General features: G+C 55.4%; 1 protein-coding gene and 1 long non-coding RNA gene across 5 annotated transcripts in view; one reads left to right on the forward strand and one right to left on the reverse strand.

Annotated features, from left to right (window-relative positions):
- The window catches only part of EVL (Enah/Vasp-like), a 122405-nt gene that overhangs the window by 81940 nt on the left and 16519 nt on the right, over positions 1–23946 (forward strand). For all 4 annotated transcript variants that reach the window (XM_053927549.2, XM_053927546.1, XM_053927550.2 and 1 more), the window contains exon 3: positions 583–760. In XM_053927549.2, the coding sequence (XP_053783524.1) occupies positions 583–760 (178 nt within the window). The remainder of the gene's footprint in view (positions 1–582; positions 761–23946) is intronic.
- On the reverse strand, positions 20060–23946 carry LOC128781306 (uncharacterized). The gene is made up of 3 exons (XR_008427231.1): positions 23070–23946; positions 22876–22941; positions 20060–22764 (listed from the first exon to the last, which is right to left on the reverse strand). It is a non-coding gene; the product is annotated as an uncharacterized lncRNA (long non-coding RNA).

Here is a 23946-nt window from a genome sequence, read left to right on the forward strand (position 1 = left end):
CCTGGGGGGAATGGGGGGGGAATGCTGTATATTGGTATGGTACATTTTAACTTTTCCAAGTGATCCTTTTAACTAATAACCTATTTATTGATGTGTTTCCAGTACTATACACACTATGCAGAGGGCTCTGGGAGCCATAAATACTGATTGGAAAGGACCCTTGTCTTTAAGGATCTTTGTGTCTGGAAGTCTAGATAAGACATGCATCACAATGTGGCCTTTGCAGTAACCCCACGAGGGCAATAGAGCCAGGATTCTCAACTGCATTGTGTAAGTGGAGAAACTGAGCCCCAGAGGGGTGCAGGGACCAGGACCCGAGGAACTGGCTCCCAGCTCAGGTCTCTCATCTGGAGATTGTGACTACACAGCATTACAGTGGAAGGAAGTAGCCAGTTTTTCGCCCCTCAGTGTTCCAAAGATCATGCCGAAAAGCTGCCTGGGCACGCTTTCCCCTGGTGACCCAACCCATCTGCCTGTCCTCTGGTCGCCCCAGGGGACACAATATCCTTGCCACATGGCAGCTCCCTCCAGCTCACTTACCTTTTATTTATTTAGACGTATTTCTCTCTCTTTTCCCTCCAGGTTGTGATCAATTATTCAATTGTGAAAGGGCTGAAGTACAATCAGGCGACACCAACCTTCCACCAGTGGCGAGACGCCCGCCAGGTCTATGGCTTGAACTTCGCCAGTAAGGAGGAGGCGACCACGTTCTCCAATGCCATGCTGTTTGCCCTGAACATCATGAATTCCCAGGAAGGAGGTAAGCAGGGCTCCACGCAGGCTGTGCTGAGCTCCCCTCCCATCCTCCCCTGCCCCCCACACCTCTGGCTCTCGGGGCACCCTCTCCCCATGGCTGCACTGAGCTGACGTTCCATGGGTGCACACAGAAGCTGCTGCCTGACTCTTAAGTTTAAAGAGAGATTGACAGTTCGAGGAAGATGGGATGGTGTTGGCATCTCTTACCATTTGTGAGCTACGGATTTGCTCTGACATGTTCCTACAGCCATCTATCCAGACCTGGTTTACATCGGCCACCCTGCTTCCACATCCCAGAGCGCATACTTGGCAGAAATGGGAGGGGATGAGCAACAGTGTATTCTTGAACTCAATTGTTTACATGCCTAACAAACTTCTACTACGTATTACTGAGTGTAAGAACCCAGTAGGCAGACTATCTGGGAAGTGCATAGATGACCCTTCCCCTCAAGGCACTTTGTATTTTGGAGTAGACATATTCCTAACCTCCCAATTACTGTGTCCTGTGACAACTGCTCTAAAAAGTGTGAGCCTGGCCCTTAGGCCGACTGCCCATCTGGGCTGCTCAGGGAGACTTCGATGGGCAGTGACATTTGAAGGGTGAGGAGGTCACTAGGCAGAGGTGAGAGCGGGCCTGAGGCGGAGGGACCAGCACATAAAAGCACTCGGCCATGAAGCTCAGCATGCGCTGGGAAGGCAACACTGCACTGTTCCTGAGGGCCGGGGCCCACGGAGGAAGGAGGCCACGGAAAGGAAACCGGGAGGAAGTGGGACATGCAGTGAAAGGCCCCAAAGACCTTGGAAGGCTTGGGTGTGCTTGCTGCTTGGTGCAGAAGGGGCGGGGTGGGGCGGGTTGCTAGCAGAAGTGCGTAAGCGGGTCAGTTAAAGCAATGAGCAGAAACGTGTATAGCTTTCATTGGAAGTTTGCAGTGTTAGCTCTGAGGGAGGACTAGGGCTTTCGAGGGTGAAGGTGTGTGTGACAGCCACGGATCGGTCCTGCCCTGGGCTGCAGACCTTACCTTCGTCCCACTGCTGGGCAGGAGTCCTGGTTCTGCTACCATCCCACTGCTGGGCAGGAGTCCTGGTTCTGCTGCGGAGCCCATGGACACGTGACTTCATGTTTCTGTGCTTCACTTCCTTATCTCTAAAAGGGGAGGGGTTATTTTTGCATCTTAGTGAACTGGAATGCAAACTATTCAGCAGACTGCCTGGCATATATTGATCCCCCGTATTAGTGCCGTGGGTGTCATTACTGTCATTGCGATTGCTGCCGCCACAGTTGGGGTGTGGGGAGTGGGAAGACGGAGTACTCAGGACCTGGGCAGAGGTGGCTTTTGAATATCTGATGTCCTGATATACTGCAGCCATGGGACCCTGTTTAAACCGGGAGGAATTTTTAACGGTACATGAAGAACATGCTTTGAGTGTGCTCCCGCAGGTCGTGCACAGAACTGGTACGTCCAGAGTGCTCTCCCACAGCGACACGGCTCCCGGTGTGCGGGTTTTCTGCTGGGAACTCGGGACGCGTGGCAGAGAAGCCGCTCTACCACAGCATGTGGAATGGCCAGCGCAGGGCTTGGAATATTGTGGGCACCAAATAAATGTTCATTAAGCATTTTTCACCCAAGAATCTGGAACTTGGCAGTAATGTGAGCTGAGCTAAAGTTCCAATCTGAACTACCTCACCTGCCCCCGGATGTGAGAGTTACACTGTATTTATCTGTATGCATAGATATGTTGTGGGGCAAAAAATGAAAGAAAATGGTTTTAATTCAATCAGACCACTGACTCTTTCAAAGCAACCGCTTAAATTAAATAAAACTAGTTGCTTGATTAAATTCACCATAGAATCTCAAATCCATTAATTCCCCTCCTTTTCACGGAAGAAAGCTGTGACCCACCGTCATGAGGAAGTAACTTAGCAGTGTCAGGCGGTAACTCAGATTCGGACCCCAGACTTGGGTTGAACGACGTCTTTGCTGGGGTTGAGGTAGGTTCACAACGTGAGAGTGGCCTGGTTTCAAACCAGAGCTGAGAGCAGCGGCTGCCCGTCTGGGTTCGTTGGCCGTGGCCTGATCTGCTTATGCAGGCGACCTTCGGTGGAGAGGAACCCCTGAGCCCACTAAGGATTATGTTTTATTCCTCACCTGAGGCCTAACCTGCCAACAGCAGGCGCACCCACCTGAGAAGTGCAGCTGGAGGAGCTGTGACATGTATGTGCACCAGGTCCCCCCCCTCCCAGGACAGCCAGGGTGTCACGTCTGAGCCAACAGAGTGGCTTTGCCAGCGTTTGGACTTCACTGCGTGTACACCACATGCAGTGTGCACGTTTGCTCCTGGTGTCTTCCCCTTGGTGCTGTCTCCCTTGCAGGGTCCTGTCACTGCAGCATGTGACTGTGTGGTGCGGCTATGCCACACTGACCCAGCCTTCCTGCTGTCGGTGGCTCAGCCTTTAGTGCTCAGGCCAGTGCTGGCAGCCTCTCTCCCACCTGTCTGTCCCCTTACTGCCCGCTGATTGTAATGTTCCCTGTTAAATCCCCCCCTCGGGGAAATTGCCCCCTTTCTCTCCCTCCCTCAGTGGGAGGCAGGTTGCTGTAGTGATAAAAGCATTTGTTTGAGTGCAGCTAGATCTTATATTAAGTCTCTGCGCTGCCACCCGTGGTCTTGGGATAATGAACTTCCTGGAGTTGTTGGGAAGACTAAAGCTGAAATGTTTATAAAGCACTTGGCGTTTAGTGCCTGGTATGTCATAAGAACATAAATAGCATTGGTTCTTTCCCTCTTGGTCTTGTTAAATGTAGTTATCTTCTGTGAGTTTCCTTGTCATTATGTGTATAGTGTGGTCCTAAGTCCCTCTTACAAAGGGGAGAGGATTCCAGGGCCCAGTGTGGCGTCTGGTACCTCGGCTCACCCATGACTCCCTCTCCTCAGCCAGTTCAGCGGGGGCTCGTGCCTTCGGGTATGCTCTTTTCTAAGCTCGCAGTCTCCGTGGGCTGCTTAGCATTCCCACGTCTCCACCTCGTGTGTGGGCAGACCCTAGTGTGGCTGCCTGCGGGTTTGCAAACCTTCCAGACACGACACTGAGATGCAAACCTGAAAGCCACTCGGACAATCCCAGATGCCAAGGACTTCGTGCTGAACAGCGTCCCCATCCCCCTCCCTTACTTGAGCCTTGCCACAGCCCTGGAGGTGAGTCCCAGATAATGTCACTAGGTTAGGAATCCAGGCTCAGAGAGGAAAGTGACTTCCCTGTAATTCCACAGCCAAAGAATTAGCGGAAATTAAACCAAGAAACCACTCGTTCACGCAGGTCGTGTGGCCATGACCTGTGTCTGTCTCTGTTCCTTCCCGCCTCTCAACCTAGTGAAGCCACTACCATATTCTGAAGAGAGAATGGGCCCAGCAGAGCAATGTCTTTGCTGCCTAACTTCTACATGGAACAGACAGGCCTTTGACCCTTGAAAGATCCGGTTTTCTGACGCTGTCCCTGGGACCATGGCTAGGAGCAGGTAGGACCCTGCAAAGAAACTGGAGCAGCAGGGTGCGTTCCACCTCCGAAGGGCCCTAGCACGTGCGGGAGGCGGGCTCGCACGTCAGCCGTGGTTGCTGAGTGAGGCAGTCCTTGTTTGTTACTGAAAAACGGCAAATACAGACAAGCAAACAAAAAGTACCTCTCCCCCTACAACCCAGAGATGACTGGTAGCACCCTTCCAAATGTTTTAGGGTTCACCTGTGAAGGAGTGTTCGTGACCCCAGAAACGGTCTCTGCCCATCTCACTAGCGCTACGGCACGGGTGTTCCGTGTCGAGGAAGTCGGATCGTCACCCCGTGTGAGTGGCCAGAGTATTGCACTGAATGCCGTGGGATGACGTACCATCATTTAACCAGTCATCTGCTTTTAAACATGTAGCTCTTCCCCATTTTTCACTCCCACGTTCGTGTGATGGAGAGAGGGCTCGCTCGTATATTTATGTATTTGTGTGTGTGCGCTTGGTATCTTTACATGTTTGTCCAGTTATTCTTGGGCATGTTTCTGAGTCAAACAATGTAGACATTTTTAAAGTTTTTACATATCTTGCCCAAATGCCTTCCAGAAGGGGCATGCTGGTTTACACCCTGTCTAGTACTTAGGACAGCCCCCGTCTGGTCCCGCCTTCCCAGCACGAGGTGTGAGCACTCTGTCTAGTCAACCTTAGTAAATGCAGAGAAGGGAAAACACATCATTTTAATCTGCATTTCTGTGTACTAGTATAGGTGAGCATTTTCCATGCATTAATTGGCCATCTCATTTTTCCCATTATTTGCAGCAGTAGCTTTAATGGGGTGCAGTTCAGCACAGGGGGACGCAGACTTCTCGCACCTTCAGTGACCCCCACGTAATTAATTCCCCACTCCCATAGTATGTGCATCCCCTACTGACAAAGGGATCTTGTAGTTCCCTTGGCAAACACACGGAGGCAGTCTGGTATCATGTAGTGTGTTTCAGGCTCAGTGATGGATAATAAATGTACCCCCCCCCCTCCCCAAGCTGCTGTCAAGTGGCATCTGCAATGTCTAGTTGTCATCCGGGGTCCTTGCCAGGCAGGAGGCCTGTCGCAGCCCTTTCCATATACTGTGGGTGAGCCTCGTGTGCTCTCTGGGAAGAGGCCTTGGTGGCAGGGAGTTGGCCAACCTGATTCTGGGCCTGGCCATGCTGGCAACCACATGTGTCTGGGCAAGTCACTGCCCCTTTCTGGGCCTGGGTTTCTTCGTCTGTAAGATGGGTGGCGTGTCTGTCTCAGAATGAGAGTACAAGTAGATGGTGGGGTAAGGAAGGCTTCTGAGGTGCACAGCATACCACGGTGTGAGGGGCTGTGATGGCCACCAGCAGTGGTGGCTTAGCCATGTCCCATTCAACTGAGGCACATGCCCCCCCTGCCAGAATCTGAAATCTCTGGGGCCGTTCGACCCTGTGGGCGTTCACTTGAGTGTGTGGAAAGAACCTGGCCTGGAAGTCAGGAGTCTGGTTCGTGGCCCAGTCAGCCACCGCCTCGCACAGGGTTTCAGGCACGTTTCATCTCTGGTGGGCATTGGGGCTGGACTGGGCAAGTCGTCCTCAGCAGGGACCGCTGGTGTGGGGAGGAGGGGTCTGCATGCTGCACAGGGTACAAAGCTCGCTCTGCGTGTCCCCCCAGCACATGGAGGTGAAAGACTGAATTATCTGAGCCAGAGCTAAACTCTGTTTGAGAAAAAGCCCCCCTCCCTTTTTTTCTTTTTACCAGTTTTAATATTTGCTGAGTTTCTAGGATTGCAGCTACCACGTACTTCACAAGAAAATTCTGTTTCAGTTTGTTTGTAGCTCTACTAGAATTGTTTTCTGTTTTGGGAGCATTGTCACCTGTGAGGTTTGTCATCGTCCACCCGACTCCCTGTGTCAGATCTGCCTGTGGCGCCAGCGTTCCCTGGGAGCAGGCGCGAGCCTCGGACTGTACGTCCTGGTGTCGGAGCCGGGTGCAGGGTGCCGTGTGCAGTGTGGGTTTCATTACAGGTTACTTCTTATCTCTCCTGTGTGGTGTGCGGAGGCGTTATTTTTTCTAATTTATGTATGTAGGTTATGTAATCCATGAATTTCACGTCTAGATAATACAAGGAACATTCCAAATGTTCGTCATGAAAAGGGGCCATTGTGTCTGCAGGGATGGACGGGAAGGTCTGCGACAATCGGACTCATCCCTTCCAGCATCACATCTGAGGTCTCATATGAGTGTCCCTTGACTGTGCCATGTCGATACACAGTGTCTACCCCTCTCAGTGGAGAACACTGAACCTGAGAGGGGGTCCCGGGCAGGATACTGCCCTCCTCCCAGCCCCCTCTGCCCTCTAGGCCTCACTTCTGACACCAGGTTTCCCAAGGTTAAGGGCTCAGTTTCCAGCCTGCCCCTCCCACCCACCTACTTCAGATGCCATCACAGATCCAGGTTGTCACCTGTGCCTCTGACCCACAGGCTACAAATCAAAGGTTCCCACAACCCCCTCCTGGGATTCAGTTAATCCACTAGAGCAGTTCACAGAACTCAGGAAGACATTTTACTTACAAAATCACTGTTTTATTATAAAGGGTACACAATTCAGGGACAGCCAGATGATCGAGATGCCTGGAGCCAGGTGTGGGGGCAGGGGCACGAGCATCCGTGCCCTTTGGGTGTTCCATGCTCCACACTTGGCACCAACTTCTACTCTACCACTTACAAGCAGTGTGACATGGAGCAGGTCCCTCTATCTGTAAAGGGGAGCGCTGGAGGGCTCTCACACAGTGCCCGTGAGAGGCACCTCGTACTTGTAGGTGTCTTGCTTCCTCAGGCTGCCCCCTCCCTGCCCCACACTTTGTCTCCTGAGAAACTGCTGCGGGCCTCAGAAACTTCCCACAGCAGTGTGGGATCTTCTCTGCTGTTGCGGTGTACGGGGCCCTGGTGGCAACTGAAGTGAGGCCCCGCGCTGATGAGATCCAGCCACCTGGTGGGAGAGAATTCCTGAGAAAATCTTTGTTCAAAGCCTCTGCTGGGGTGGCCCAGGTGGGAGTGGGGAGTGGGGGCTGGGCCAGGGGCCTTAGGTGTCAAGAAACAGCATGTACATTTTTCAGATGACAAAACTGAGACCCAGTGAGGGGAGGTGCCTGCACAGGGTCCCACAGCAAGTTGGGCAGAGCTGGAGCCTGCACCTAAGGTTTCTCCCTCTGTCCCAGGTGATCAAGTTTGTCAGACTCGTTCCTTCCTGAGAAGTGTCCCTGGGGCCTAGGGCCACTGTGGGGCTTCAGGAAGAGTGCGGAGGGACAAGAAAGCCAATATTCAGGAGGGCCAGAGAGGGCTTCCTTTGGTCCATTTTTCCCCGTTGGGTTCTCTCTGATGAAACCCAGTCAGGCCTTCCCGGTGGGTGGAGCAGCTTGCTCTTGCTGGGAAGCTTCTCCTGTGTTCTTGGCTCAGGAGCAGCCATGGCATCCTTCAGCTCGCTCTCCTATGGCCTCCCCATCCTTACTATCGGCTCAGGGCTGAGAGAGGGGTCACACCAGACCAAATCAGGGTTCCTGCCTCAGCTCCCCCTAAGACCTCAAGAAACCCTTTCCAGATCAGAAGATCTGGCAACCCCCAGCTTGTCATGAAGTCATAGGTACTCCCAGGGGTGACCAGGAGTGACAAGGGCAGCTGGCCAAGCTTCTCGTTCTGACCGAGGCAGAGTGTGTCGGGGAGAGGGCACAGAAGGCCCGAGAGCCCCTCCGAAGCAAGTACTGGGCCTTCTGCTCGCACCCCCGGGGCCAGGGCCCGTGCACGTGTCTAGTGGGCCCAAGGTACCCAGGGCTCAGAGGGGAGGGGTGCTGGAGTACATGTGTCACAGCACCTGGGCTTCTGTGACAGGACAGGCCGCTGGGACAGTGGCATGAAGTTCATTCACGGGTGAGAAGGCAGGAGTCACCCAGCTGTTGCAGATAGGCTATCTCACCCTGGGCAGAACTCTCTCCAAGCCTTGGTTTCCTGTCTGTAAAATCACATGGTCACGTTTATCTCAAGTGAGGTCATGGGTGTACAGCAAGGTGCCGTGCTGATGCAGGAGGCCAGATGCCTCGTGTGCGCACCCAAGCTCGGCGCGGGTGTGTGCGTGCCCCTCAAAGGCCGTAGGCACAAGGTGAGGAGTGGGGACCTCAGAATGGTAAAGCTGGCGGTGGAAGGCCGGGCACAGCTGGAACAGAAGCGCTACAGTCGAAGACGTCTTTGTTTCCAGTTTTGGTGTGTACTGTAGTGAATTTCAAAGTGGTCCTTTTGAACAGTTCCAGGGTCCGCACCCTAATGCAACCAGAATAGTTTCATTTTTTTATACCCATTGGGACTCAAAAAAAGAAGAAAAACCTGGCAGCTCAGTGGACACCCACGTGGGGTGTATTAAAACACATGGCGAAGTGCTCGTTTTCATCAGCCTCTCGGAATATAACGGTGTAGCTGTTTCTTAGTGGGTTTGCTTGTAATAACACCTGGTGTATTTCAGAAATGACTCTCCTGGTGCTGGTGCTGAGTGTTCTCCCAGCGTGTCCCGTGTCCGTGTGCTGCCCGATGCCCAAGGACAGTCCACACACTCATGGGCAGGAGCCGGGCAGGCGCCAGGCAGGGACCCTAGACAAACAGCCATTTGCTCTCCTTGCCCTCTCACAGGGGCTTAGAGTCGGGGCCGAATTTTGCTTCTCATAAACCTTTCTGTTGAAAATTACTTACCTTTGCCTCCTACAGAAAAAGAAATCCCAGGCTGTCTGACTCACCTGAGATACAGAAAGTAGGCCCAGCACCGCCCCCCTGAAAGCAGGAGGAGGCTGCTTCTGGTTCCACCTCTACCCCAGTGTCCTCCTCCTGCTCAAGAGATTTGCCCTGGGAACAGGCTGGCCCTCATTCGCCTTCTGGCGTTTACACAGGGCCCATGGCCGGTTATCAGAATGCCCCGGCCCGCCATTCCCTCTCACTTCCCCCAACACTTTGATGTGGTGAGGCCTTTCCAGCCACATGACAGCATCCCCCTACCCCTGTGCCCCTCAGAGCTTTATTTGTGCCCCCTTCCTGACAGTGAACACAACCGGGTGCATCCTCTTGTCCCAGCATGTGAATCTATCAGGTTGGGAAGTCAGGCAAGGTCCTATTTGTCACAGGACCTCAAAATCCAGCCCTCTGTCTAGGCTGTGAGCTCTTGCTGCATCCACATCAGGTGGGTGAGCAAACCAAGACCCCAGGGGCTTGCTGGTCTTGGGACTCTGAGCCCAGGCCCCAGCCCTTCCCTGAGGTTGTACCACTTCAATGCCATACACTTATTGTCTCCCCTCGGAGGGTCAGAGCAGTACCCTAACTGGTCACCTCTCTGTCCCTTCTTTAATCTTCCTCCCTGCTGGCACTACTCATGTGACCTTTCTGAAGACCCAAGGTCATCTCGATAAGGCTCTTTGTGGCCTGGCTCCTGCCTCATTTCGGTTCTCCCCTGCTTGTGTTGCACCACGCCAGACCAGGCTGCGCCCCCCCCCCCCCTCAGCCGGGTACCCTGCCCATCTGCTGCCGACCTGCCCTTGCTCCTCACACTGCCATCCCGCTGGGTTGCAATTCATGGTTTGCTTTCTAGACTGTGAGCCCCTCGAGGGCAGGCGCCCTGCAGAAGGGCTGTCACATCCAAGGTGTTGGGTGAGCAGGGGGCTCGCCAGTTCCCCCCCTCCTCCCCCCCCCCCCCCCCCGCGTCTGTTTTGTGTGTTCACAAGCCTGTTGCTTCCTGCTGTCACAGCGCCCTCTGCAGACCAAGATGACGTTCCTGCACCAACACTGCTCGCAAGCCTGTGAAACTGGGCGCAAGGTGAGGGGTGCTATCTGTGATTGAGGGACATGGCAAATAGAACTGTCTCACACAGAAATCGCACCCGTCACCTTGGCCCGCCTCGCACCACCCCTAACAAAGGAGCACGCCTGCCCCAGCCAGCGGCCCTGTGATCACAGCCCCGCAGCTGTTGGGGCCCTGAGGTGCATGCGCATTGGACGTGGACTCAGACAGACCTCGGTGCGAGCGCAGCTCGTGCCCAGGGCGTGTGTGCCCTGGGACAAGTCACTCCACCGTGCTGAGATCATTCCTACCTCACAGGGTTGTTGTGAGGGATGCGTGAGATGGTGTTTGTGAAAGTTCTTTGTTACCTGTAAATTACTATAACTATTTGAAGTCGCTTTTTAAAACATATTTGTGAAGTCAACCATATCAACTCCTGGGGTGATGCCAGCAGCCCCATGCTTTGGGGCACTGGGTGGCCGGGCCGCTTGAGCTTGACCCGGGCCTGCAGGATTGCGCGCAGGTGGGGAGGACCACATGGTCAGGAGGGTTCTGGTGGCACAAGCAGATCTTGGTGGTTTGGTGGTCCCAGGAGAGGGTCTCCCTCTGCACGTTGGTGGGACTTTGTGTCCCTCCTGGGGGCCCCTAATTTCTGAACATCCTGCTGCCGCCATTGTGTTCCGTTGAAGAGCTGCTGGTGCGTTTGTACCTCGCATCCTGGAGAAGAAAGACCTCCTCCTTCCACCAGCCCCAGGGTCGTCTCCCTGGCAGTAGTGGGAAGATGTCTTGGAGGCCGTTAGTTTTCCATAGGTCGGCCTGGACACCACGCCCACCCAGGGCTTGACACAGTGGATGGTCCTTACAGAGTGCTGCCTCGCAGGGCCTGCCTGATGTGCCTCAGATTGGGCACGGTGGTTGGGCATGGTAAGCGTCCTGTGGGCAGCACAGGTGACTGACACAGCCTCCGGGGGCAGATGACAGGGTGCCAGGCCTGTCGTCCAGGCTGTCACACGTGGCAGCTCTGGAACCTTGAGCAAGCCATTTTACCACCCTGCGCCTTAGTTTCCTCATCATTAAAGTGGACTTAATAACCGCCTACAGTGGTGTGAAGCTGAGATGATAAAACAAGTGGGAATGTGATTTCTGAGCTGCCAGCACCATAAAAAGTCGGCTGTGCCCTGGCCGGGTGGCTCAGTTGGGTGGAGCGTCATCCCGTGCACCAGAAGATTGTAGATTTGATCCCCGGTCGGGACGCAGACCTACATTGCAGGTTTGATCCTCAGTCAGGGTGGGTGTGGGAGGCAATTGATGGATGTTTCTCTCTCACATTGATGTTTCGCGCTCTCTCTCTCTAAGAAAATCAATAAACATATCCTCAGATGAGAATTAAAAAGAGAAAGAAAGAAATCAGGCTGTTGCCGGAACACCCAGGCCCAACACACTGTCCTTGCATCTCACCCCTCCACACGGCCAGAGTCATGACTGGTGTGGGAAGAAGTGGCGACCACCCCCTGCCCCCAGGCTAACCCCATGCTCCTTAAGAAAAGGATCGGATCACTCCTTGTGCGTGTCCCCACCTTCCCACACATTGTTTTGCTTGGACCTCATCTCTTGGGGTCTTTGTAGCATCCTCCTGAGACTGAGGGGGACATTAGGAATTGTGTCCCCATCTTAAGGATGAAGAGCGAGGGCTCACAGCAGTAAGTGACTTGCCGAAGGCCACACCAGAGAGTCTCCTAATTCTAAGTCCAGTCTCTGCCCCTTGGACCTGCAGAAGGGCTGTAATGTCCTAGGTGACAGGCCTCTCAAAGAGACCTGGTAAGCTCGTACCTCCCAGCTTTGTGATCCATAACCCAGCTTGGTCATGGGTTGCTTGTTACAGGCATTTAAATACCTGGGTCTTCTTTATAGTACCTACACCTTCCAAAGTCAAAAATTCCTTAGCACTATTTTCTTCTTTCTCACCTAGCATACCTTACGTCTTTCCTAAAAAATGATAATTTCATGGGTCAGCATTCTGCCACATTTAGCTCACACATGGTAAGAGCCAGCTCATATATCTTAGTCAGTAACCACCTCAGGAACTCAGAAACCCAAGCGCTGAACTTGGACTACAACTTGCTTTTCTAGAGTGGATGGGGTGTGAGCATTTGAGGGCCCGCCCCCACCTGCTTGTCTGCTGCCAGCCTGCCTTCATCCATTTACTCATTCAACAAATGGCTGGTTTTCACCATAGCCACCTACTTGATTTGCCTGCTTCTACACTCAGCCCGGGATCGTCTGTTCTCCACAGGCAAGCAGATCTTTCCAAGTCTAGGTCAGCCCTTGCCCAAGGCTCTCCAGGGCCTTCCAGTCTTACTCAGAATCAAATGCAAATCCTCACCTGGGCCCGCAGGGACCTCCCTGGCCCTGGCTGCTTCCTGATTCGTTTCCTCTGCACTCTCAGCCTCACCCACTCACTTCCAGTCACACCAGCCTCCTCACTGTTTCCCCAAGCAGGCCACACGTGCTCCTGACACTGGCCTTCACACCCAGTGTCCCTTCCACCCAGAATGTTCTTTCCTCTGCTCCTGCATCACCTACTCAGAGAGGTCACACCCACACACCTGCCACTTCACTTCTCTTCCCTGCTGGGCCTTCTTCCACAACCCCTCTCTAAAACCCCAGTCCAGGGAGCAGTTTGTCCACAGCTCTGTCCCCAGTGCTTTGTTCAGTGACAGTTGGGGGTGAGTGAATGCGCAGACACTGAGCATCCAGTCGGAGCCAGGCACCCGCACACGGAGACATGGTTCCTGTAGTCACAGAGCTCAGCCAGGCAGAGGAGAGAGCGAGTGTGGCAAGTGCTGTGACGAGGGAGCACAGGGCCTGCGGAGCCCGGAGAGCAGGGCTGGCATGCACGGCACCTGGGAAAGCCTCTGGCCTGGGCGTGCCCAGCCTGGGTCTTAAAGGATGGGCACAGTTTTGCCAGTTCGAGGAAACACAGCCGCACACTCAGGCGCAGAGAGCTTGTGGAGCCTGGCGCCGTTCCCAGGGCACTGTCCCTCCTGGAGGGAGGGGGGGTGTTGAGGAACAGGCAGGGCTGGGTATCGCAGGGCGGCCTTTGAGTATAATATTCTAGGGCCTAGACTTTCCGCCGGGCCTGTGAGGAAGGAGCCCTCAAGACCCCAGGCCTCCCCAGCCTGCATCCCTGCCCTGGTACCACCTGGCAGCTCCTGGCGGCTCCTGGAGGGAGGGCTCAGCGGGTCCCCAGATGGTCTGCAGCTTTCCGAGGCCCTGGAGCCCCAGGCTCAGCCTCCCCACTCAAGCTTTGTGCTGCAGCCATGACTTCTTCCTAAATGACGTCACTGATGGCTTGCCCTAGCCTCTGGCTGTGGGGACCCCTGTGCATTGGCAGGCACCCCTACCTGCCCCCACTTCAGAGAAACACGGTGCCCTATTTGGGGTGGCAGAAAGGGGTCTACGGAAGAGCCCTGGCTGACCCAGCCTAGCTACCTATCAAAGGGGTGGTCGTGCCTTGAGACTCCATTTCCTGACACGTCCCGCTGGGTGATGACAGCAGCTTGTCAGGTTGGTTTGAGAAGTAGACACGGAGCCAAGGAAGCATACGTGCAGGGTGACTCTCTCATGCTCACAGTCCAGCAGGGGCCGCAATCAGGCACCTTCCAGCTCTAGTAAAAGGCAGGACTCAGAGGAGGAGCCTTCTCTGGGCAGGTGGCAAGCCTCAGAGGACAGCAGGGCTGTGGGCCAGAGATAGGATGTGCCACATCACAGGCAGAAGGGCCACCAGAGGAAGGCGGGGAAGGAATAAACTTCCAGGAAGATGCAGGTGACCTCCTGGAGAGCAGCAGGTCTAGGCCTGAGCCGCCGGAGGCCTGGCTCAGAGAGAATCCGTGGGCCTTGGAGGTCAGACAGGAGACCACCTTACTTCTGTCTGGTGGGTGATATGGCCAAGAGACCCCCAGTCTCCGCAGTCTTTGGGAGTCTGTTGTAAGAACTCATGCAGATTTTATTTTCTACTCTACGAGTATTTCCCTATTTGGAATTACTGACCAGTAGAACTGATGCCCTGGAAGAGTGGTCAGCATTCTCCGTTTCTCCACATACCCCCAGAGCACGCCAAGCCATTGGTGCCCACCCCCGAGCTGGAAGGGCCATTCCAGCGTAGAGGAGAGGACAGGCCTCTGCAGCAGTGGCAGCAGGGCCGGCACCATTGCAGGCTGAGCTTAGACATCTGGTCTGGGCATAGCTGGGCGTAGCTCTCCCTCATTACTTCCCTCCTCAGGAGTAAAAAACTGGGAATGAGTACTTGTTGAGGAAACAAATATATTTAATTAACAAATTAATAGGCTTGTGGTGTGCAAGAGGGCCTTATGGGTCCTCTCAGCCAAGACCTGGGCTCATAGATGGAGAAGCTGGCTTGGGAAGTTGGGCTCTGGCAGAATTGGGGTCAGATCCAGCCATCTGCCTGATTGCAGTAGCACTTGTCTCTCCTGACTCCCTTTTGCAAACCCTGATGTTGAAATGTCTTCCCTCCCCTCCTGGGGCATGCAGCAACTAGAGGGAGTACGGGCAGCTCAGCTGGGGTCTGAGCCCTGCTGGGTGTGGGCACTGCCTGCCTGGGAGGGTAGGGAAGTCTATGGACCCCAGCTAACATGGCTTCTCTGGTTGGAAGTGGAAAATTAACTCAAGGATCTGCTGAGCCCTCGTCCTGTGCGTGGTTGCAACTTCACCTTCAGCTTCTGCGGCTGCTTCTCCCTAACAGCACCGCTCTTTGAAGCAAAAGTGGTCCGTTGCTGGCAGGCAGGTCTTGAGCTGGATTTCTGACCACTGCGTACTGCTCCTGAGGCCTCTCCTTTGGGCAGATCTCACAACATGAACCATTGTAGAGTGACCTCTGAAGAGACAGAGGAAGTTCTCTGTGATAGCATAGGGTTGGAGGCTGCAAGATCCGGTTCTGGTTCTCACTCCGCCACTCACTAATTTGATGCAGGCAAGGTTTTAATCTCTCTGGGCGTCCGTGGCCCAGTGAGTAATGATAATGCCACTCCTAGCCCCTTTGTGGGATGCGTTATAAGAATTTAATAGCCCTGGCTAGTATGGCTCAGTGGGTTGAGCACCGGCCTACAAACCAAAAGATCACCAGTTCTATTCCGGTTCGATTCCCAGCCATGGAACATGCCTGGGTTGCAGGCCAGGTCCCCGGTTGGGGGCGTGTGAGAGGCAACCAATCAGTGTATGTCTCATGCATTGATGTTCCTCTCTCTCTCTCTCTCTCTCTTTCTCTCTTCTGTCTCACTAAAAATAAATAAGTAAAATCTGTTTTTAAAAAATAATTTAATAGATACACATATGAGGTGCTAAGAATCACTCGGAACTACCTAACAAGGAGAGAAACAGGCATGGTTAGGTTGCACTGTATCTAGCTCTAGGCTGATACTAACGTTATTGATCCACATGCCAAGGCGAGTGGTGCTTTCGCTAATTTTTCAGACAGGAAAACAGTTAAAGAGATTCAATTACCTGCCTATGGTCAGAGTAAACGACAGAGCCAGGACTCAGTTTAGCTCTGTGTGGCTTCAAGTCCCTGTACTCAGAACAGTCAGTAAATGGGCTGCTGCCACCAGCGCCTGCTGCTTCCTCTCTAGTTCAGCCCCTCGGGTCAGGGGGCGGGGCAAGTCCCAAAGATGGAAAGTGACTGCTGCTCAAGGTCCCAAAGCCCACTAGAAGTAATGCATTAAACGTCTCGGGAAGGGTTCGGACCAGCGAAAGGCAGCCACATGAGCCCAAGTCAGAGAAAAGAGGTGCCGGCCTTCCTGCAGGTGCCCATCCTAGGCAGTGGGGACAGAGGGAGGGCAAATTCCTTACCAATTCCTGCATAGTTAGCATATTTGCTTTTAGTCCAGGGAAGTGGAAAGGAAGCAGTCAGTATCCATGAGGGCAGACTCTAAGGGAGATGGTGCCTGACCCACGTAGGTCCCCTGTGAGGAAAGGGGGGGCTGGAGGAATGGCTGGAATCTGGGCCAGGCAAGTTGGGCTTTCCCAAGGGAACCAGAAGGAGCCCTGAGTGTCCTGGCTGGGGAGTTGTGTGGAGGAGCAGGCTTTCTGGTATTGTGTGTGAACGCATGGGCTCACGGGCACGGGCCTGGGCAGAGACCAGCTCAGGCTGTTAGGGAGCCTCCCTGGGAAAGACCCCCTGTCTAGGACCCAGGCAGAGAAGGTAACCTGAGAGATGGTTTGTGGAAGGAGCAGCATTTCCTGGGGACAGGTAGAGGGTGGCAAGCAGGAGAAACCACAGTCAGACTGGGAAGCAGGCACTGTGTTTGTGAGAGGGTGCTGGCTGGGGTTTCCCACACGGAGAGTTGGAGGTGGTGCTGAGTTGGGTGTGTCCTACAGACATTCTTCACGTACTCTGTGCCAGGCCCTGAGCAGGGTGCTGAGGTCCAGAGAGGGGCGAAGTGCAGGCTTTGCTGTCAAGGAGCTCACTGTGGAGTGCAGCGAGCGGCAACTCCATTGTGGGCAGGAGAGGGCCCAGGGAGTGCTCCACGGGCACAGGGGCCTAGGTGCCTCCAGTGGGCCCTGCGGGTGTGCCGGTTAGGGAAGTGCAGATGAGCTTCCCACAGAAGGAACGGCCACTGTGCCCGCACATGTGGTGACAGTAAGGCTTGTGGGCAGGTGGAAGGATCGATCACCTGCGGGCCTCGGAGCTGGTAGGGCTGGTAAAAGAGAAGTACAAGACTAGCCGTAACAGGTTAAGAGAGCAGCAGGCGTGATGGTGAGGAAAGGAAGACCAAGGAACAGCCAGCAGGGACACCTGGATAGAGCCTGGGAGGAATGGGTAGCCAAGTTGAGCAGTGCCCCAGGGCCCTTCCCTTGGCCTGTCACCTGTTCCCTTCTGGCTCCGTGCCCACTCTATCTCATCCCATCGCCCACAAAGGACAAGAGGAGAGCCGTGGCAGGAGGTTTCCCCTGGCAGACCCACCCCTGGGGCCTCCAGCACTTGCTGGAATCGGGTAGACAAGAGGGTTCTGATAGGTTAGCTGGGAAGCCGCATTAAAGATTGAAGCGTGAAGCCCATCTGACGGCCGCCGTGGATCGGTTTCCCACTGCAGGAGCCAGGCGGCTGAGGAAGGAGAGGTAAGTGGCCAGGATGCGAGGAGCGCACCTCCCGGACTGCGCCCAGGGGCCCACCCGTAATGGTCAGCAGGGAGTGGACCTTCCACTGCTTCTGCTTCTGCCACTGCGACTGCACCTTGCTTTGCAGAGTGAACTGTAGGTGATGGGGCTCCACCCTCTCCTTCCTGCTCCTCAGGGCCTCTCCTTCTGCTGCCGGGGTGGCGGTGGGGGTAGGGGTATAAGCTCTGGGTCCTGGGGCCAAGTACCCACCATTGCCCCATCAGAGGGCTGGGCTGCCGTCTGCACTCAGGCCCTGCAGGAGTGGCGGGCAGAAGCAGCAGCATGCAGCCTGGGCATCGGGACATATAGGCTCTTGTCCCAGCAGCCCCGGTCACTTGAGACGCATGTGGTCTTATGCAAGTCACTCACTCTTTCTGAGCCTTAGTTTCCCCAGCTATCAGATAGGTCTGATAAGCCCTGCCCTGGATAGTTGAGCAGATGACTCACAAAAACAGTGCAGAGGAGCTTTGTCACAAAGGTGTGACAGATTTTTATTTTACTTTATTCTGAGATTCTTTTCAAGGTCTGTTGTATGTCCTGAAATGAGCGTATGAGGGAAGGGAGAAGAGCCGTTTCCCTGGGGAAATCACTGGCCTGAGGACCACAGCCTGGGTAGTTGGCCGTGTGCTGGCCTGGAAGCCAGGAGGCCGGGGTTCTAGCTGCTTCCCTGCCATTTCAAATGTGTCTCTCCCTTTTTCTGGGCCTCAGGACCCCTCTGCACAAGGAGAGGGTCGGGGGGCTGCTGCTCACTAGCACCTGGGCGGCACAGCCGGCCTCCTGCCATCCTTGGCACAGTGGACAGGACTTTCCTCTCTAGCGCAGCAGGTGGGTGCAGAATGCAGGGCCAGCAGGCGCTCCTGACAGTGGCCTTGCAGTCTGGGGATTGCAGTGTCCATGTCAGCACATGCTGACCTTCCAGGCCCACAGGTCATGTAGACGCTGGCCACAGAGTTAACTGTTGATCACCATGGGGTTGCACCAAAACCAGTGGGCCCGGAGGAGGGTCCCTTGCAGGGTTGTGGTAGGTGGTACATGAGCTGGCTCTGCTGGTCTGAGTTCAACAAACAACCTCACTTATCAGCCCACTGTGGGCCTGCCCTCATTAGTAAGGACTGAGCAGAGAGGGCGTTACAAACTTCCTCCAGGGAAAGTTTCTAGTGCCCTCAGCTGGTGTTCAACTTGGGGGGCAGCCGGGATTTGGCTGCTGCTGAGCCAAGCTCAGGTGAGCCGCAGCACTGCCCTGGCTTCCTGGGGGGAGGTGGCTGCCTGGCACAGTGTTCCGCGGTGGACAGAGCCCAGGGCTGGGAGACATCATCCTGGGCACTGGTCCCAGTACTGCCACCAATTCCTGTGTGACCTTGGCGAGGTGACTCTGAAGTGTTAGGCCTGGATCACAGGTTCCATCCCCACGTGGACACTTGCTTGGCAGCAGGAACCTTGAAACGAGAGAGGAAGGCATGCAGGGACTTGGCCTAGGAAGGCTCCCCCCGTGTCAAAGTGTGTCTCCCAGTCAATTCAAATGGAGGGACCTTCCGGAGAAAGACGGAAAGCCAGAAAGATGGCGGAGAGGGGAGGAGGAGGGGAGTGGGCTTGGGACTCAGCCAGCCCCAACCAGGTGGCTGTCGTTTGCTGGCCAGAAATTCCATCACGCCTCACTGAGCAGGTGCTGGGTCCTTTGTCTCTGGAACTTCTGGGAGCTCAGGTTCCATCTTTTCAGGAGGCTAACTTGAAACCTACCCTGTCCCTCTGTCCCAGAGGAGCTGAGGCTGACGTCCCAGAGCCTCATGAATGTTAATGGGCAGGCAGAAGGGTGGCCCTTCTCAGGAGCAGGCGTCCACAGTGGCTCGGCTTCTCTGCCCACCTCGGGCTGTACCCTGCACCAGCAAGACTCCCAGGGACGGAGTCGCAGAGGAGGGCTTGTCCCCTCTGTGGGACTCTTTGCCATCTGTGTCTTTATAATAACGTAATGCATCCTTCTTTTGCCTAATTCAGAAGTTGAAAAAGAGGGAAATAATCCCACAATCAGAGATAGCCACTGTGTCCATCCTGCAGTGTCTCCTGTCCCTTCAGACTGGAGGTTTAGGACTCAATGGCCTTGGCTCCATCATCACTTTATGGGAAACTGAGGCCCAGAGAAGGGTTCCCCGTGGCACTTAACAATTTGTGGCAGAACTCCAGTGAAAACCTGGTCTCCCCACTCCAAGTTCACCTTGCAGGGATTTGTACAAATTGGAACAGTCCAGAAGAGGCCAGGCAGGAAGGGGGGGGCGGGGACTGGGAATGGGGTGAGGGGCAGTGTGAGGACTGGGTCTGTCTTCCCTGGCAAGGACTGGAGGGGCACGAGCACTGTTCTCACTGCCCAGCAGCCACCAGGCCACCACCACTTGAAAACCAACCACCTACCGGGTCCTGGCAGGGATCGTTGGGAGCAGTGCTGGGGAGGTGGATTTCAGCCCCCGGGGAAGAAGACACTGGCAGCTTGATCTGCCCTGCCCCAGGACCCCTCCGTGGTTGAGTCCCATCACACATATCAGCCCTAAGGGCCCGAGAGGCACCTTTCTCCTGGGACGGGCAGTTCGTGCACACTGCGCCCAGGCTTTCCACGGATGGGGCACCGAGGCAGGAACAGGCAGGGTGGCAGCGGGCAGGCAGACCCACGTTTTCACTTTCCAGAGGCCCATGGGTGCTGAGAGGCTGCCATGTGGGTGGGGCTCCTGCCAAGAAAAGGGCGCCAGTCCAGTCCAGAGTGGAACAGGGCAGTTAAGTGTGATCTTCCAAGTGTCCACCACACATTTACTCACCCTACAAAGCGGGGCACGGCATGACCACAGAAGGTGGCTCTGGAAGTCAGCACGCAGCTGCGTGCAGAGCCAGGCATTGTCTTCTGCCAGGGACCATGTCAGAAACAGAATGTCATGTGACAGTGGCTGGATCAAGAGACCCATCTCTTAGGCCTATCCACAGCCTCTGGTCCACAGTGGGCCCCTGCTATGGGGCAGGGAACTTTCCCCCATCAGTCTCCTCACTGACCAAGCAGGAACTTGGAGGATCCCTTCTAAGCCTTATATTTCTATGGCTCATTCCTTGGGTTTTATTTTCTCATCTGAGCTGGTTCGGCCTCCCTCATTCTGTCAACTGTGCTTCGTTCTCACGAGTCCCCTCTAACCTTGCCAACTCAGTTCAATGAAAGACACCAAATGTCTGCTGTGAGCCAGGCCGTCCACATGGAGGCGTGGCCAGAGGGGTGGCCTCTGCCCCCGGAAGCTCATGCTCTTCTAGAGAACACATGGCCTCATATCCCTGTAATGTGGTTAGAAAGCCAAGGGTGAGGAGCCTGAGACTGTGGAGTTGGTCCTGGAAGACGTGGCAGGTGAAGGAGGAACAGGGTGGACTGAGCAGCCCACGCAGACAAAGCTGGGAAGCAGGCGTGTGCTTGGGCTCAGGGAGCAGATGCAGAAGGTCTGTGCCGAGGGGGGTCCAGGAGAAGTGGCTGTGGGTGAGCTGGCGTCTTGTTCCCTGGAGCTTGAACCAAACCTCTAAGGGGTTTCCGGCGATTGTAGGCTGCGATGTCAGCATAGAAGACAAAGGGGGAGAGAGCGGAAGCAGAGGCTCCGGGGTACCCATTCAGCAGGGAGATGTGGAGGCGGTCACATGGGGACGGAGGGGCTGTGGGTTCTGTTGGGACCTCGGACACAGTAGCAGTGAGACTCTGTAACTAATGAGATGGGGGGGCAAGGGGAGGGGCTGGGTCCCCACCATCTCCCTTGCCTGGATCCTGGAGGGGGGGCATGACTGGAGGTGACTTAGTGACACGGGAGAACTGCATGGCCTCCACCTTGAATGCTGACTGCACCACACTGGGTGCAAATAACTGGATGCCAGGACAGACGGGAGTGACAGCCAGGCACCCAGTGCCCCACCCTGAGGTTTTCGCACTGTGGAAGCACCTGCAAATGACGGCACCAGCAGTTTCCCAAGGGATCCTGCACAATTCCGGGGAGGGACCCTCCTCCAAGCCCTCTGCCCTGCCTCTGCCAGAGGGCCAGCCGGGCCAGTAAGGGGCAGGGGCCCTGAAGGCAACAGGGATCTCTGCCACAGACACCTAGGGGTCACTGGACAGACCCCTCCCCAGGCCTCAGCTCCCACCTCTAAACCAGAAGGGGGGACTACTTTCTAGTGTTAGGGACCCTTGTAGCTCAAAACAGATGAACATTTCTGAGTTTAAGAGTGGATGGAAGGCCTTATGCAACCAAGTATTGTCCCTTCCCTCTGGCCTAAGAGTCCAGCTGTCTAATTTTAAAATATGTCTCCAGTGCAGTAGCCAGAGCCCCTGAGACAGTGAGGGCTCCTGTCAAACTCCCTCCACCCCATCGAGGGACCAGGCTGGCAGAGGGGGTTGGGAGCAATCCAGCCCAACAAGCAGAAGAGGGGCTCAAGCACGAGACTGCCCTGGACCACTGCGCTGGCAGCTGGCTGCTGTCCGGGGTCCTGACAAAGGGGTGGGAAACAGTTCCCGTGACCAGGCCAGTCCACCAGGCGCAGACACCTTTGAGCAGCTAGGATTGCCCGAACATCGTAAGACCTCGGTCCTAGGGTGGGGCCTGGCCAGGGTGAGGGTAGGCTCCAGGCCTCACACCAGGTGTGGGACAGGGCTCCAGGACACAGGCTCCGAGCCCAGAAGAAGGGCAGGCTCCAGACTCAGGCCATGGGCTCAGCAGCAGAGGCCCGGTCTGAGAACAGGGAAGGCGTCCAGTTTGATCTGGAGCCCCAAACCAGGACCACAGAATGTGGGGCTGGGTCGCCTCACTCCCTCCTGCCTCGGCCGGGGCATGGGGGTTGAGGTTGAGGGGCACCTGTTTGCTGTGTGGACACCAGGCAGGGGCTGCACGCCACCTGAGGCGGCAGCTCCTTGTGCTTGTGGCTCTTCTGGTGACAGTCAAGCCTGCCACCTTCTTCTTTCTTCCTGCTCCATGCCGGTCTCGTTCCGACCCCGTGGTGTGGGGGGCTGTGAGGAAGAAAGGCACTTTGCAAGTAGTTTGAGTGTGGCTCAGCTGCCTGCCATCTGTGAGGCCCTAACTGAGTCACTTCTTTCTGGGTTGTTTGCTCACCTCTTACAAGTCCTCACGGGCACCATCGTATAGGGCTGTGAGAATTAAAATCAGTTAAAAAGCACATAATTATGTTATTAAGTAAATAAAGCCCAAAAAGCCTTTAGAGACAGGGAAAGAAAACTAGTGTTTATTGCCTGCCTACTACGTGCCAGACCACCACCCCAGACATTGCGTTAGTCCCCTGCAGAGAGAGTCCGCAGCATCTCTCCTGCTGCCCCTGAGAGCAGCAGGAGGCGCTGAGCCAGGAGCAGGCCAAGTGGGCCACCCCGCCCTGGCGCACTGCTTGCTCCGGGGTCCTCCATCCCGGGGCCGAGAAAGCCGAAAACTGTGGCTGAAGCCGTGGGTGCCAGGGCCCCGGGCAACAGGGTCTGAAACTGCCGGATCTGGAAGCTGCTTTCCGGCCTGTAAACGGCTGCCAAGCAGAGAAAGGATTCAGCCCACGGTATGTCACACCTGGTGGAGGAAGTAGGGCCTTCGTGGGTGGGTGGCTATGGTGCCGCCGTGCAAGAAAGCCCGCACTCACCTGGGGGTGGCACCTTCCGTTGCTGGGACTGCACTAGGAGTACCTGCCTGGGCGGCACACGGGTTCCTGTGCCAGGCGGGAGGTCAGTCCGGACTCAGAGGGTCTGTTTGAGCTTTGAGCTCCTGTCACCTTATCGTCCCTCTCCCCACCCCCACCCCCACCCCATGCCCCTGGCCCAAGCACAGCCCGCTCACCCCTCAGCTGGTGGGTTTTGTTGTGGGCTAATGTTGCTGTCACCTCATCCTGGAGGAGACAAAGCACCTAGTCAGTGAGGTAGGAGGGCAGCTTGAGTCCCGCCCCCATCACGAGACTCCTGCAGTTCCTCAGTGACCCCTGAGCTCACCAAGAGAAGGAACAATCAGCTCTTTCTTGGGTTGCTACAAAAGCCTGGCCTTTCTTACAAATGTGGCACAGCACCAGCCCTGTGTGACCTCGGGTGCGTGCGCAGGCCTCCCATGTGGGACCCAGGACAAGGATGTGGCCCCAGAGGCTGCGTGCTGACTGCCTTCTCCACCTCTGCCTCCACCCACTGGCCCCCCAGCCTCAGCTGCAGACCCTCAGGTGCAGGCAGAGGGCGGAGGGTCACAGACAGTGGCTCAGGCACCCCGGGGGCTGGACTTGGCTCTGACACCTACCTGCTCAAAGGTTGGGGAAAATGGGTCTACAGGGTTTGGTAGTGCCAAGACCACTGGTGACTTTAGGTACAACAGTTTCGTGGCATGTGGAAAGGCCAGATGTTAGAGGGTTGCGGGGATGGTGGCAAGAGAGGGAGTGACAACAGTAAGTGTAGTTTGAGAGGGGAGGAGAGAGGGGTCAGGAGCTGAAAGGGATGATTTGAACCATGTGAAAATGGGGTCCTATGTACTGGCTCCGAGGGCCACGAGAAGGGGAGAGGGGTGACTGCGAGGACGAGGGGACTGCAGCTTGTTACTCAGGTATGAGAACCACTGTTGAAATGTCAAGGACTTCTCCTGTGGGACCGGCCAGGAGAGCAGAGACAGGCCCTTGATTCCAGGCGTGTTTGCCAGCCTTCCTTCTCTACTAACCAGCGTGCTTCTCTGCTTCTCTGCC

This window comes from Desmodus rotundus, chromosome 7, assembly GCF_022682495.2.
Source record: "Desmodus rotundus isolate HL8 chromosome 7, HLdesRot8A.1, whole genome shotgun sequence".
NCBI classification, from domain to species: domain Eukaryota; kingdom Metazoa; phylum Chordata; class Mammalia; order Chiroptera; family Phyllostomidae; genus Desmodus; species Desmodus rotundus.